The sequence below is a fragment of the Schistocerca nitens genome, chromosome 2, assembly GCF_023898315.1.
Source record: "Schistocerca nitens isolate TAMUIC-IGC-003100 chromosome 2, iqSchNite1.1, whole genome shotgun sequence".
Lineage (NCBI taxonomy): Eukaryota > Metazoa > Arthropoda > Insecta > Orthoptera > Acrididae > Schistocerca > Schistocerca nitens.
Window position 1 is genome coordinate 762,092,495 of NC_064615.1, and position 16,460 is coordinate 762,108,954.

Sequence of the window (16,460 nt, forward strand, 5' to 3'; positions counted from 1 at the left end):
GGTTGACACCTAGTACCTGAGAGTCGCTTGCGCTATTTATGTGCAAATGTAATCATTTCTTGTACTCCATATGCACTGTTACAGTAACAAATCTTGAGTGAATTGGAAGCCTCTAACAGGGCGTACTATTTGGTCCGAGCACGGGGCTCACAGCCCGAACCACACGCCACTGTTAAGCACTAATGAAGGACTGGGTCCCTTATTTCGATTGCACATAATTCATTAAGGTCAATCCAACACATTTATTTCAAATAACATAAACGAAGTTACATTTGAATCTCTCTGACATGGAACAGGAATAAAAAAAACAATTTCAATATCAGCTGTTTTAGTGCGTGAAGCGCGAGTTAAGCCAATAACCAGATAAACTAAACAATTCACCGTAATTCAAAAGAAAGAGAAAAACAAAATTTAATCAATACACCCCACTGACAAATATCCAAAAAACCTTACAATACTACTCAAAAGAATACACTGAAGTGGGGAACAGTCATTCACCCGACAGAACACTTCAAAATGAGTTCAATAACACAGCTGCGTGCCCCAGAAAACTGCAAGACATTAAATACACTTCATTTGACGAATGACAAATACTCATTAACATTACGCCACTCCTGTTTGAACTGCAGTGTCCCAAAGAAATAGGCGCTTATTCTGAAAGAACAATTTTTTTTATATTTCTAAATTACAGCATTAAGGAATTGCAAAAGATCTTTCCCCTATCTAGGCGGAGGCTGAGCCAGAAACACACAATGCCACAAAAACACAGTTTGCTGTGACATCTTACAGGACACCCGGAAGCAGTTACATACAAGGGGTCGGCACCCACAAATAACACAGGCTAAGAGTCAGGCTGGAGCACATCCTACGAGAACTTGTTCACACTATACTCACCACAAACTGTAGACATTCCGGCCGTACATCCGCTTGCGGTGGCTACCAGAAGGACGAAGCAACCAACAGGCCCACGCCATGCTTCTCACACAGGCACCTCAATTTGTACAAACATCTAGGCCAACACCAACTCCGGACTCCCCTCTCACTGCGAGGCTTGGCACAGTCTATATGAAATGCCTTCCAGGCAACCAGAAACCGCCGCAGGAGTTTCACGATTAGCTGACAGCCCCAGCGTAACAGACCTAACACATGTCCTTACGCCCGAGCCACAACTCCGCCAGTCTCACCGGGCGCCCCAAACCGACTGCCTCTCGCCGTCTCGCGCGCCCCAGCCGAAAACGCAAAGATACTCATGCCCGGGGACGCGCCAAAGATAACAAGCCGATCGCTGATCGACCAGCGATCTAGCTTCCTTTTTTATTTTTTTTTACCGGCAATGTACAAACAACTTGTTAACACATTAGGTGTTTCTCATAACTGCTCATCGCTGCAGATCGTTCTGACACGAAAAAAGAGAGAACGAAGTTCAGGATAAGGTCGACATAGCGTTTGCAAGTAGTAGGTACGCACTTGACGCTCTTGAGGTTGAAGGAGGCGGGCCCGCGCACGCGGATGCCGCTGTAGGTGGAGCGCACGCTGACGGGGCCGCGGCCCTGGTTGATCACCAGCTGCTGGATCTGCAGCGGCTCGCACGCCGGGATGCTCAGCTCCGGGATGCCTGCAACACGTCACGTCACTCTCACCCGCAGTCCCTCCACTGCACGTCGGCGATGGCGAACAGGAAGAGGGGGATGAGGAGGAGATTAGTGTTTAACGTCCCGTCGACAACGAGGTCATTACAGACAGAGCACAAGATGGATGGGGAAGGAAATCGGCTGTTCCATTTCAAAGGAACTATCCCAGCATTTGCCTGAAGCAATCGTGGAAAACCTAAATTAGGATGGCCAGATGCGGCTTTGAACCGTCGTCCTTCCGAGTCCAGTGTGCTAACCACTGCGCCATCTCGCTCGGTGCGATGTCAATTATGCAAGTTATACTGACCCAGGCACCCAGTATTGCTCGTGGCTTTATAATATCCGAAATGTTGCTACCTCACAGTACTACATTACTCAAGACACTTCAGTTAATAATAATCCCACGACCTTTATATAAAAAAAAAAAGAGGGAGAAACTGAATTTTTGGTTGTGTTGACTGGAATACACTCTTTGGAATTTTGAATCTTAGAGGAACAACTATGTAAAGGGACAAGGCCCAGTAGAATTTGTAAGGGATCCGTGATCCCACGAACATAGATGCTAGTATCCGACGCCCAGGTCGATAGCAGACAGGAATCGATTGTCGAGCGCTGCAGGAGGCAGTGAGACTAGTGTCGAGTGAGGAGTAGTACTGGAGAATGTCGAGTGAGAAGTGGTACTGGGGAGACGGGCAAGAATCGTGGTCGAGTGAGTTGTAAACAGTAAAATTCACCGGAGTATGACAAATGAGCGCGTCCCCCTGATCGTCGTTCGGTGGACCCTCATCGATACCGATTCGCGAGTGATATGAAACGAAAAGTGACAAGTGCCGAATTACGTGATTCGCGTTAACAGCGTCGACCAGCAACAACCATGGATTGCAGTGAGGATTGTTGTGGATGTTAACCATCATCATTGCGTGTGACTAAGTACTTAAAATCGGCAACCAATAAAAAAATATAACCGTAATTAGACGTGTAAGGCGAAGGTAGCAACTGCTTCAGAATTTGTGTGTTATTATACAAAATATATATTAGTTTGTACATCACAACCTTTATGGTCTTTAATAATAGATAAACTTTCAATCATTAACTATTTCGTCTCGGAACAGACGCACTCGGTTGAAATACCCTCGAAACCACAGCAGGAAAACCGATAGCCTTTATCCATTAAGCACACGGTTATATAATTATAATAATTGTTTGGCGGCTTCGGTAAATTACACAAAACCCAATAAAGGACATAACGGGAGTGTTTCAAATTCCTTCAGTAACACACGACCTATTCAGTTTATACTGTAGTCTCCTTTTGAAGACTTATTTATTTGCCAAGATCGCTATGTTAACAAATTAGTGGACTGTTTCGGGGATATAAATTGCCATCTTCCGAGGTTATAGGCTTCAAGCACTATGAAAACACAGTATAGCAAACACAAAAAGTGAATGACAAAAAAAAATTACGTATCCATAAAACAAGGCAGTGGTAGCTACCTCACACAATCTTTTAAACTACTGTCACAAGAAGAACGTACCATGTGCTGTAAGATAATAAATGCCATAAAATTTTGTTCATACGGACGGATGCAATCCAAAGTCAAAAGACAATAATGAACGCATCTATACTACTAGCCATTAAAATTTCTACACCACGAAGATGACGTGCTACAGACGCGAAATTTAACCGACGGGAAGAAGATGCTGTGATATGCAAATGATTAGCTTTTCAGAACATTCACACAAGGTTGGCGCCGGTGGCGACACCTACAACGTGCTGACATTGGGAAAGTTTCCAACCCATTTCTCATACACAAACAGCAGTTGATCGGCGTTGCCTGGTGAAACGTTGTTGTGATGCCTCGTGTAAGGAGGAGAAATACGTACCATCACGTTTTCGACTTTGATTAAGGTCGGATTGTAGCCTATCGCGATTGCGGTTTATCGTATCGTGATATTGCTGCTCGCGTTGGTCGAGATCCAATGACTGTTAGCAGAATATGGAATCGGTGGGTTCAAGAGGGTAATACGGAACGGCGTGCTGGATCCCAACGGCCTCTTATCATTAGCAGTCGAGATGACAGGCGTCTTATCCGCATGGCTGTAACGGATCGTGCAGCCACGTCTCAATCCCTGAGTCAACAGATGGGGACGTTTGCAAGACAACAACCATCCGCACGAACAGTTCGACGACGTTTCCAGTAGCATGGACTATCAGCTCTGAGACAATGGCTGCGGTTACCCTTGACGCTGCATCACAGACAGGAGAGTCTGCGATGGTGTACTCAGCGACGAACCTGGCTGTACGAATGGCAAAACGTCATTTTTTCGTATGAATCCAGGTTCTGTTTACAGCATCATGATGGTCGCATCCGTGTTTGCCGACATCGCTGTGAACGCACATTGGAAGCGTGTATTCGTCATCGCCATACTGGCGTATCACCCGGCATGTTTGATGGTGTGGGTTACACGTCTCTGTCGCCTCTTGTTCGCATTGACGGTACTTCGAACAGTGTACTTCACATTTTAGATGCGTTACGACCCGTGGCTCTACCCTTCACTCGATCTCTGCGAAACCCTACATTTCAGTAGGATAGTGCACTACCGCATGTTGCAGGTCGTGTAAGGGCTTTTCTGGATACAGAAAATGTTCGACTGCTGCCCTGGCCAGCACATTCTCCAAATCTCTCACCAATTGAAAACGTCTGGTCAATGGTGTCCGAGCAACTGGCTCGTCACAATACGCCAGTCACTACTCTTGATGAACTGTGGTATCGTGTTGAAGCTGCATGGGCAGCTGTACCTGTACACGCCAACCAGGCTCTGTTTGACTCAATGCCCAGGCGTATCAAAGCCGCTATTAGGGCCAGAGGTGGTTGTTCTGGTTACTGATTTCTGAGGATCTATGCACCCAAATTGCGTCAAAATGTAATCACGTGTCAGTTCTAGTATAATATATTTGTCAAATGAATACCCGTTTATCATCTGCATTTCTTCTTGGTGTAGCAATTTTAATGGCCAGCAGTGTAATAAGTAAAATTAAATAAAACATATCATAAGAATGTTGAGACATTACGGTAAAATGCCAGATGTTTAACCGTAATGTCTGTATAACTTAGAATTTGTATGGCATGAACAGAACAGATACATGCTGCAGATTATCGTTTCATGGTTGAAGGCCACGTTGGCTATTATAGAGTTATTGACGACTATACCTAGAACACAAGGGAAACGCCAAGTGCTGTGAGGTACTACCAGATGACAGTCTGCTCTGCATGACGTCAATTAGAAATAATGTAATAGGTCCCACGTTTGGGTAACGTTAGAATTAACAAAAGGTAATTTAACATCAAAAGTACTGTGCACCAAGTAATCAAAACGGCAAAATTACACAACTTGTACGTAAAGGGCCAGAGCGTACTGCAAAGTGCTGCAGCCTACGACATACGAATAATTCATTGTTAAAAAATTGCGTAGTGATTTTATTTAGTACAGTACATTCAATATACACGAATTACGTCACACAAGATATACAAAAGAGTTTCCTCAAAAGGAAAGCTACGCAGTCATCATTTACAGATAATCCAAATAGGGTGTGACCTTATTGATAGGTTTCACTGCAAGCGAACGATGACAAAAGTTAACTATTTTATAAAAGGAAACTGTAAAACAAGCCACCATGCAATATAGGATAGCAATATAAAATAAATTTCATACATGAAAGGCTTTTAAAAAACATGCATCAGTCTCAAAATATATATAAAATATATATTTATTTATTAAACTTACATCTTTACATCATTGTGCTATCACTGTATGAGTAAAACTGTAATTGGTTTACAACCATTAGACACAATTCCTGAACACATAGTATTACTAGCTATATGAGAGAAGTTACCAGAAGTTACACTTCTGCAGCGATACTTTATTTTCACGTCCTGAATAATTTGGTATGATGAGCAAAACATTTTTTATTCGGTATTCATGGCGTTATCTGTCTTGAACTCTTGGGTTTTTGAGTTACATATTTAGCACTTATCAACCATGCATTACAGGTATTGTGTTACTGCTATTCTCATAAAACCTGTGACATATACACAGCGAGAATATTTTATTAATACTAAGGTACATCTTGTGGCTTGCTAACGATTTGACGAATTCGGAGTGATGCTCTTTAGTTCGAGGTCTACGTCCTAAATCAAATCCCAAAAGAATACTAACGGTAAAGATGAAAATCCATGAAGAATGGTGAGCTTGATTTCACACTTAAGCAACCGTACGTCGTTACCATATCTTAAACAGTGAAGACTTAAACTAAGTAAGTAGAGTGCACAACACACCTATGGTATCATCAGCTCGGCTCATAATCTATTGGTTAGCGAGAATCGTCCATATATGTTGTGATAAATTTGGTAGTAGAACTGTGGTTTTAATTACCTTGACTCAGTGTATTGTTACAATGTAGCTCAAGGTCTAGGTCAAAACACTCACGCTGCAACGTTTGTCAACTGTGAGACGACAATATGCGACATTTAACTGTTTTGTTCATGTCTTACAAATTCTAAGTTGTACATACATTATGTTTGCACATCAGGTATGTTACTGTAATGCCTCGACTTTCTTATGGTATGTTTCATTAATTTTGACTTATTATATTTATTCATTTTTGTGTTTTAGCCGGCCGAAGTGGCCGCGCGGTTCTGGCGCTGCAGTCTGGAACCGCGAAACCGCTATGGTCGCAGGTTCGAATCCTGCCTCGGGCATGGATGTGTGTGATGTCCTTAGGTTAGTTAGGTTTAACTAGTTCTAAGTTCTAGGGGACTAATGACCTCAGCAGTTGAGTCCCATAGTGCTCAGAGCCATTTGAACCCTTTTTTTGTGTTTTAACTTTTGACATCTATCAATGAATCCAATGAAACGGGAAAAAACAAAAAAGTACATGGTAGAACTGCCTCTGTGAAACTTTTATGAAGCAGGTGGAAGCAACGGATTCGGTGGTCGAAGTATCCCAGACTACCAATGCATTTAGTTATAACCTACCAATATAACATCATCGAGTGAGTTTACTTTTACAATGATCCTTATCGCAGTATGCGATAGCCTACGAAAAACACAAGGAGAGAGGTAAAGGACACATTGTTTTCTTCCAATTTTGAAACGGTGTTGAGATCCCTTAACGGTTTTTGTAATACGGTAGTTTTCAGTGGGTGCTATTTTAAACTGAAAGCTAAGTGTTAATATCAGTTATGGTGACTGATCACTGAAGGAACTAATTATTATTTCCAGCGGGGGAGTGCGTCCTCCAGTATTACAGTGCCCCGATTCACAAGGCTGAAAGTATCTGTAAACGGTCCCGTGACTTGATGCAATAAAAATCTTCCTCCACAGTTGTCGATTTTCATTGCTATCGGACCGTTCTGGAATATCTTGGGAAAACAATTAAACCGAAATTTCTGCTTGATATCTTAACCACGATGATTGTTTCGACCTTAGAAATTTTTTAAAATGTCGAGGAGTATCAGTCCCATTTCACTTGTTACTATTCTTTGTTGTTTTTAATAAATTATACATATTTTAATAAGATAATATATTCCAGATAATCTTAGCTTGGGATGAAAACTTTTACTCGTACTTAAACGTTGGCGAATTGGTTGGTCTCGAACATGTACGATGTCTTTCACTGGAGCTATTATTCGAACTAAGCAGTTTAGAGGATTTAAAATGAATCTGTCCGTAAATGTGCTATACTAAAATTAAATGGCAAATGTTGTGTAGGAAAATCAGATTACAGCGTCATATGCATGTCTGACACAATGTTATCTTACTACAGTCCGCCCCTGGTAGCTGAGTGGTCAGCGCGACGGACTGTCATACCTAACGGCCCGGGTTCGATTCCCGGCTGGGTCGGAGACTTTCTCCGCTCAGGGACTGGGTGTTGGGTTGTCCGTATCATCATCATCATTTCATCCCATCATCCCCATTGACACGCAAGTAGCCGAAGTGGCGTCAACTCGAAGGACTTGCACCAGGCGCACGGTCTACCCGACGGGAGGCCCTGGCCACACGGCATTTCCATCTTACTACAGAAGAACGTAAAATGTCGGTATTGTTGTGGCAACAAAGAAAATAATGATTTTAATGCTAAATATAGGTTGTACATGTTCGTAGAAAGCGATGTTTCATTGGTGGACAGGAAAATCTTCTGCAGCCAAGATCAGTGCATTTTATTTTTCTTAACAATGACCGGTTTAACAAAATTTTTCTGTCGTCATCGGATCTTCAGATAATTCTTTTTAACGTGCATATATGCCACCACTACAATGAGAACACTTTCCACTCATAGAAAACGACATCACTGTCGCTTGTCAAACACATAAAAAGAACATACACAATGCACATTGAACCAACTGTTTGCACCTCCACTCCCGCGCACACATTAACGCTAAATGTTGATAGACCATCGTTCTGTACGAACGCTGGCCGCGCGGAGTGGCCACGCAGTTTGAGGCGTCACGTCACGGACTGCTCGGCCACTTCCGCCGGAGGTTCGAGTCCTCCCTCGGGCATGGGTGTGTGTGTTTGTCCTTAGAATAATTTAGGTTAAGTAGTGTGTAAGCTTAGGGACTGATGACCTTAGCAGTTAAGTCCCATAACATTTCACACACATTTAGACGTGTTGACAGCATTTAGTGAAAATTGAGAAAACCAGCTTAGCAGTTTTTAATGGAAACTAGGAATGTTATCCAGCCCTCTTATAAGTCATTCTCGTGAAGCATGCATTAGTACATATAAGCAATCATTCTACACACATTCTGTCTGCGAATGGGAGGAAAGGAAACCTTAAAGTGTGCCCCAAGAAATACTCCCTAGATTCAGGTGTGAAATTACTTTACCCTGACATTTGACTCAAGAGATTTAAGAAATCCTCAGCCAAGCTAATTGGACGGAAATACTAACTCGGTTCCGCTTTTACCAATAAGAATGCTCTCTCTGTAAATGAATCCCGTGAACCTGTAATGGAAATTTATCAGACAGCTAATGTGCGTTGCTGGCCACATAGTCTTCCCTGTAGATGGGCGCCGCTTTCGTATTCTACTAACTGTTGCTTGGTATAGAAAGCGAAGTAATTACGGGCCCTATATGGAAAAGTGATGATTGTGTAACGACTTAAATGGATCATTCGCAGCATGTTGACAATCAGACAACACTCACACCCGCACACGTGTGACCGAAACAGAAGTGCAGTTTAAGCTGTGGTCGAAAGTGTGGCGTTACGAAATACCGTCGCGAATAGTCAGCGTTGTCGTAAGAGCCATTGTCCGCTGCGGGTTCTGACTGCCGACGAAGCAGACGCGTCCGTGGTCAGCGCATTGCGGCACCTCCGCCCCGGTTCCCAAAGCTACCGAGCCCGTGTCCCGTGCACACTGGACGAAACAGCCGAGGCTCCGATGCGGGTGCATCCACCTACGCTATACTCGAGGCATTCTTCGCTCTTCTTCGTTCTGACGTAAGATGTCCAATGGCGCAATGCGTTCGTCTATTAATGACAGTGATTTCGCGACATAAATAATTCTTTAATATATGAGAGAGTTGACGACATTCCACGGGAACTACTGACAGCCTTGTAAGGGCCAGCCACGGCAAAGCTATTTCATTTGGTGTGCAAGACGTATGGGACAGGCGAAATACCCTCAGATTTCCAGATTTCCAGAACAAAGCGTGTGCTTATAGGTGTGAATATTACCGAACTATCAATTAGTAAGTCATGTTTGCTAAATACTAACATTAATTCTTTAGACAAGCATGGGGAAACTGGTAGAAGCCGACCTCGGAAGAGATAAGTGTGCAAATAGGCTTCTCCAGTATGCCGCCGGATCGTATTGTGTAACTCGCACAATATTTCATCGATGCAACTATTCGACATCAGGATCTGTCGGGAAAGCATGAAAGTCACATCGGATAAATACGGATTCCGGAGAAATGTATGAATACGTGAGGCAATATGACTCTGCGACTTCTCCAAGAAGATAGGTTAAGGAAAGGCACAACCTACCTTTACAGCATTTGTAGACTTCGAGAAAACTTTCACACTTGACTGGAAAATTCTGAAGGTACCATGGTAAAACACAGGAACCGAAATGACATTTGCAACGTGTACAGAAAGCCATTATAAGAGTCGAAGGGCGTGAAAGGGAATCAGTGGTTAAGAACGCAGTGGGACATGGTTCTAGCTTATCCCCGCTGTTATTGAATGTGTACATTTGTAAACGTCATTTTGATATTTGTTTGCCATCGATGTGCACCTTAGAGAGAGAGGGAGAGAGAGAGAGAGAGAGAGAGAGAGAGAGAGAAAGTTACGTTACTGTTTACTGTTAATCTTCGGTCTTGTCATGGCACAGTCTCCGTCTTTGTGCAGTTTGATACATTCTTAGTTGAAGTGTGGTAGGTGATGGACGTATTTAGTAGTGCTGTGTGGACTTGTGATTGTATCTGTTAGACGAAGAAAGGACAGCAAGGATGAGTAAGATGTGTACATTAAAAGGTCAAAGGAACATGGATTCAGAATAATGTTATTTTTGAAGATGTAAGACTGCAGCACTGGGCACCTAATTTTTTGGAATGATTATCGTAAACTAGTTAACGTGCTCAGAGCTGAGAAAAAGACCACCCACCTCCCTGAGTCATTGACTGACATATTAATTTATTAAACAGTTTGATTTTTATAAAAATTCTCCGTTAACTTTGAAACCTTTTATTTAAATCATTGTTCGCTTTGCTAAGCATGGTATTGTTCAGACCAATGTTATGTGTGAAGGTCACGTGAAGTTTCACCCTGTCTTTTGAATATATATTTCTTTCTAAAATCTTTGTCTTGGAATATAATTTCATAGGAATAGTCACTCCCCACGTCCCTTTGTTTATGATCACGCATTACCACATGCATCAGTTTGAATATGCATTTAGACACAAAAATCAAGCTTAGCCGGTGCCTGCTTGCTGTTTACTGTTGTGCTTTCGAGAAACCTGCAACAATGTTGTCAAGACGCTAGCAAATGCAAATTTTGGTAAGGGCAGATAACTGTTTTACTTCCGTTGCGCATTTAATACAAAGTCAAGCTGCTTTCAGATCAGTTACAGTTCAGTTCATATTAGGTTCAGTAAAGTTGGGCTTAATTATTTGTTGGAACTAATACATAAGAGCAACTTACACATTGAGCAAGCAGTGAAGAAAACCCAAGAAAAGTTTGGGGTTGAAAATTAATGTCCAGGAAGCAGAAATAAAAACTTTGCGGTCTGCCGACGACATTGTAATTCTGTCAGATATAGCAAAGTACGTGCCAGAGCAGCTGAACGGAATGGACAGTATCTTGAAAGGAGGATATAAAATAAACATCTACAAAAACAAAACAAGGATAATGGAATCTAGTCGAATTCAATCAAGTGATGCTGATGGAATTAGATTAGAAAATGAGACACTTAAAGTTGTAGATGAGTTTTGCTGTTCGAGCAACAAAATAAATGATGATGGCTGAAGTAGAGAGGATATAAAGTGTAAACTGGCAATGCCAAGGAAAACGTTTCTGAAAAAGGGAAATTTGTTAACATCAAACATAGGTTTGTCAGGACGTCGTTTCTGAAAGTAATAGTGTGGATGTAGTCATGTATGGAAATAAAATATGGACGATGAACAGTTTAGACAAGAAGAGAATAGAAATATGGCGCTACAGAAGAATACTGAAGATTAAATGGGCAGATCGCATAATGAGGAGGTACTAAACAGAATTGGGTAGAAAAGAAATTTGTGGCACAACATGACTAGAAGAAGCGATCGGTTGATAGGACACATTCTGAGACATCAAGGAATCACCAATTTAGTACTGGAAGTAATTGTGGGGCATAAAAAACAGAGAGAGAGACCAAGAGATAAATACAGTAAGCAGTTTCAGAAGGATGTAGGTTGCAGCAGCTATTCGGCGATGAAAATGCTTGGACAGGATAGAGTAGCATGAAGAGTTGCATCAAAACAGTCTTCGGCAATAGCTATTCTGAGACTAAGGTGCTTGCACTTGCACAGTATACAGTAGCATGGAGAGTAGCATCAAAACAGTCTTCGGCTGAAGACCACAACAACGACAAAAATAATAACACGAGTTAGTAGAGGTTTTCAAAAAAATTCTTGAAGCACTAATCTAGGGTGCTTCCCTTGCTTTAAATTTTTTTTTTATTGTTACTGTTTGTGTGTTATTATCGCCATCATTTCGTAGTCCGTTGGGTTACGTTTGAGTTCCTGCATTTCCACTGAACTTCGTCCCGTTTTGTATCCTGAGTTCCCATCGTTCTGCATGCGTGGTCCGCTCATGCTTTTCTGTCCAACGAGCACATAGTCTTATTGTTGGTTCTTGATAACAGTTCAAGTTATTTGTGGAAGCAATCTGCGAGGAAGATTTTTAAAATTTTATGCTTAATGTGTGGATGTCTTCTTTTATGCTTATATATCAGTTACGATTTTGTTTTTTGTGCCGATCTGTGCTGTCTTAGATATTCAGGTGACCATAAAACAGTGCTCGTCCTCTGAACATGACACAAGTAGTCTAAGCTGTGGTTAAGAGAGCATGTGTGTGTTTTGGGTGGTGAGTTTTTGAAAGTCTTGTCCGGATTTTCGTAGCTTTAGGCGAATGCTGATATGGTTTCGTTGAATACACCATGATCATCTTCCTTCCATATCGTTGAGCAATCCGAGCTTGCGCTCCATCCTTAATTATTTGAGCGTCAGTGCAACGTTGCACTACAATATTCCTTTCTTTCTGTGATTTTCGATTCTACTGTTGGCTATGATGTTTTCTCTTGTGTAAATACCAGTGTTTTCATTGGATCCCGTAACTTCTGTAACGATTTTTCGCTCTTTTTATTTATCCGTTCAGGAAGTTCCTATAATTCAAATGGTTCAAATGGCTCTGAGCACTATGGGACTTAACTTCTGAGGTCATCAGTCCCCTAGAGCTTAGAACTACTTAAACCTAACTAACCTAAGGACATCACACACACCCATGCCCGAGGCAGGATTCGAACCTGCGACCGTAGCGGTCGAGCGGTACCACACTGTAGCGCCTAGAAACGCTCGGCCACCACTGCCGGCTCCTATAATTCAATGAACGTATAATCAAATTCTGTTTTACTCAGCTGGTGTCCCAATTTCTGTGGTCCTATAGCCTAATCACAGTCTACAAATGATGACATATTTGCAATCATTTCCAAATATCTGAATCATTCTAGTTTCTGAGTTTCTTAAATATCTCTGTGATGTTTTGCTATAATTCCCGTAAATATCGACCGTAGTAACGCTGTTCAGACCTGTAAACCATCTCATATCAGACAGACGTTACTGGCATAAAAGTAACTGTCTGAAATTTCTTCAAGAATTACCATCGGTGGCGATGTTGAAGTGTTCTGGCAGTGGACAATATAATTATGTAGCACACTACCGCGTTGCTAGGACATTGTTTGGGATGTCATGTCTCACATTCATCATCTGCAGCATTGTTCTTTAATCACAGCATGAAATTTGTCGAGTTGATTGATTAAACGTAATGTCAATTTAAAAAGTAAGATCGCACTTACCCTTCTTTCTTTAGTTAATAAGCGAGTGACGATAGTGGAGACAACAAAAAAAAAAGTGTGCTATTTGCTGTTATTTCAAATTCTGTCACTTTTACGTCTCCTAGTCCAGTAAGACCGATAGAGTTTGATAAAAACGTTCTGAACGAATTAAGTATGAAGATTAATGTCGACCATCTGATTAAGTGCCCTTATGCCAACATAAAGGAGGAGAGCACACAAGATTCCGTAGATCCGCAAGAACACATGTCATGCATCTTGTACGATGAAGAAGGCATCATGTACTACGAATATTTTACCAATAGTTTAACCGAATCTACGTATCTAACATGTACTATCAACGAGTGAGACTAGCACAGCCGTAGCTGTTCAGAGGGAACCGAGGTATCTGTATTAAGCGCCACTGAAACACGGCAATTCTTAATGCACGCACGCCACGAGTACGATGAAAAAAAGTTGGACAGGAGCTTAGGTGACAGGTGATCCATATCTTTCGCCTTCCTTAACCCAACAAATTTCGAAAGATCTACTTCGATACTGAAGATGCTTTATAAAGTTTACGACTCCCTTCAATGAGGAAGGTACATCATCGTTTAACGTCATCGTCGAAGTGATAAGAGATGGAACACCAGTTCGATTCCTGGAAAGATCGGGAAGGAAGTCGGTTGTGTTCTTTCAAAGGTTACATTCAATGATTACCCTCAACCGCTTCCGGAGAGTCGTGGAAAAGCTATATCTGGAATGACAGACGAAGATTTGAACAGCTGTTCTGCCGAAGACGATTCCAGTGTGTCACCTCTGCATCATTTCCCTCGCTAAGTCCAAACTAAATCAGCAGAACTGAGAACTACACCAGTACTGACGGTCATAAATTACTGGTGAATTTCTGTATGTTATTCGTCTCAAATAGAAGTACTGAAGCCAAGTAAAATACGCTAAGCTCTTTCATTCTCAGCCAAGTGTTGCATTATAAAATCATGTCCCTAATTCGTTAAATGAATTCCCTGGCTTCTTCTTTTAGGTGATGATTAAAGCGGGTAAATATCACTTTCTTTATGCAAAAGATTTATTAAAGTTCAGGCAGCAGAAACGAGATTTCTGAAATCTGAAGGAATGTAGTAAATTAGGCTGATCTAGGATTTGTAAGACCTGACATCGTCGGGTGAAGGACAGTCAGCGATATACAATATTTTTTAATTAATAGTCTTGATTGCAATAAAAAATATAAAAATTACAGTTTGCTGATTATCGGTTTCCTCAGATCGTGCTTATTACCGATTCCTCATTAAGGATGATTTGATGTACACTCAATAACGATGGTGCTATGGTTCAAATGGCTCTGAGCACTATGGGACTTAACATCTATGGTCATCAGTCCCCTAGAACTTAGAACTACTTAAACCTAACTAACCTAAGAACAGCACACAACAACCAGTCATCACGAGGCAGAGAAAATCCGTGACCCCGATGGTGCTATGGCCAGCACTTTAATCAGGTACTGATTCCTTGGTTAGAATGATCCGAAGGTCTTTGTTAGTCAACCGAAACAGGCAATCAACAAAATACAACTTTCATATTTTTATGCGATAAAGAGTACTAAAATTTTTTAAAAGATCTGAGATTGAGTAGATCAGTAATGGATTGCAAGTCTATAGATCAGAAAATGAAATCCACGAAAATAAAGCAAAAATGAATTGAATACACGACAGCACTAATGTTCGACGAAATGATTTGAAAGTTAGAAAGCTACATATATTTATGCACAGACGGCGAATGCTGTAATACACACTTCACCTGATGGTAGCCACAGGGCTGCAACTAGCTAGTCGTGGTGAAATAAAGGAACAGATAATTTCAAGGGAATACAACTGGTTGGTAATATTAACGAGCTGCTCAATAATTAGGATGCCCCCTGTGCGCGTTCCCGGCACTGGGAAGGGAAACCCCAGAAGTGAAGCTAGCATTTCTCTTTCTATGAATAGACAGGAATTATTTCCGGGGTTTGCGTTCTTAAGCAAACTGATAGCGTGGGTCAGGATGTGAGAGGACTTCATATTAGATGTTCATAAGTAGCTTCATTGCTGGGAGGAATACCGTTAAAGTCTGAAAAAATAGAAGTATTGCAACCGTAGGTGTTAAATTTCAAAGCTGCAGTTGTGTCAACATCCTATTCGTATATCTTAATGCAGAGCAACTTCATTAAAAGTGTGGTGTCACCACCAGACACCACACTTGCTAGGTGGTAGCCTCTAAATCGGCCGCGGTCCGTTAGTATACGTCGGACCCGCGTGTCGCCACTGTCAGTGATTGCAGACCGAGCGCCGCCACACGGCAGATCTAGTCTAGAGAGACTCCCTAGCACTCGCCCAGTTTTACAGCCGACTTTGCTAGAGATGGTTCACTGACTACATACGCTCTCATTTGCAGGGACGATAGTTTAGCATAGCCTTCAGCTACGTCATTTGCTACGACCTAGCAAGGCGCCATATTCATCTTCAAGAATGTATTCTGAACAGATAATATTGTGAATCATGTACCGTCAAGAACGACGTTCATTATTAATGGATGAAAGTTAAGTATCAAACTAATTATGTCCGCTTTCTGAATTCTCTTTCCTTGTCATGTTCCAGACCTCACGTCAGTCTAGTTCTTCCCTCCTCACGCCGGCCTGCGTGAGCTAAAACGCGTGCATTTCGGCCTCCTCTCGTAACACGGTGTTGGTTCTTCTGCCAACACAGCGAAAAGAACTTCTTCTAATAGAGACATTCACACCATATACTGGTCATCGAAGGCTGAATCCCTTAAAGCAAGACTGTGACGCACTGAGGAAAGGAACTGCTGCTCCTCTTCTCCCACCATGAACTGTAATTCTGCACCGGTATGGGTAATAACACCATCGACTATCAATAGATCTCATGGATAACTTCACTGAGAATAGGGCGTGTTGGTGCTAAGCATATTTATTAGCTCACGGTGACCAAATTCCATTAACTGTTTTGTGTTTGTGGAAGAGACTTCACCACTTTGGTAACTTCTTTACACACGTATTTCTATACTTTCATATTTGTTTTATCTGCAAATTTTGGAACCTTTTGCATACAAAATGTCATGTGATTAAACTTGACTTTGTCCTGCAGCCGTTCCAACATCCCACGAAGAAAATATCGGCCCAGTTCTTGACCACCGCTAAGTTTTACACAAGGAAGGAGCTACCCTAAA

At 41.8% G+C, this 16,460-nt stretch overlaps 1 protein-coding gene across 1 annotated transcript in view; it reads right to left on the reverse strand.

Moving 5' to 3' along the window:
- The window catches only part of LOC126235313 (circadian clock-controlled protein daywake-like), a 69,417-nt gene that overhangs the window by 44,211 nt on the left and 8,746 nt on the right, over nt 1–16,460 (reverse strand). Inside the window, exon 3 of the mRNA XM_049944035.1 lies at nt 1,468–1,615. Coding sequence (XP_049799992.1) covers nt 1,468–1,615 — 148 coding nt within the window. The remainder of the gene's footprint in view (nt 1–1,467; nt 1,616–16,460) is intronic.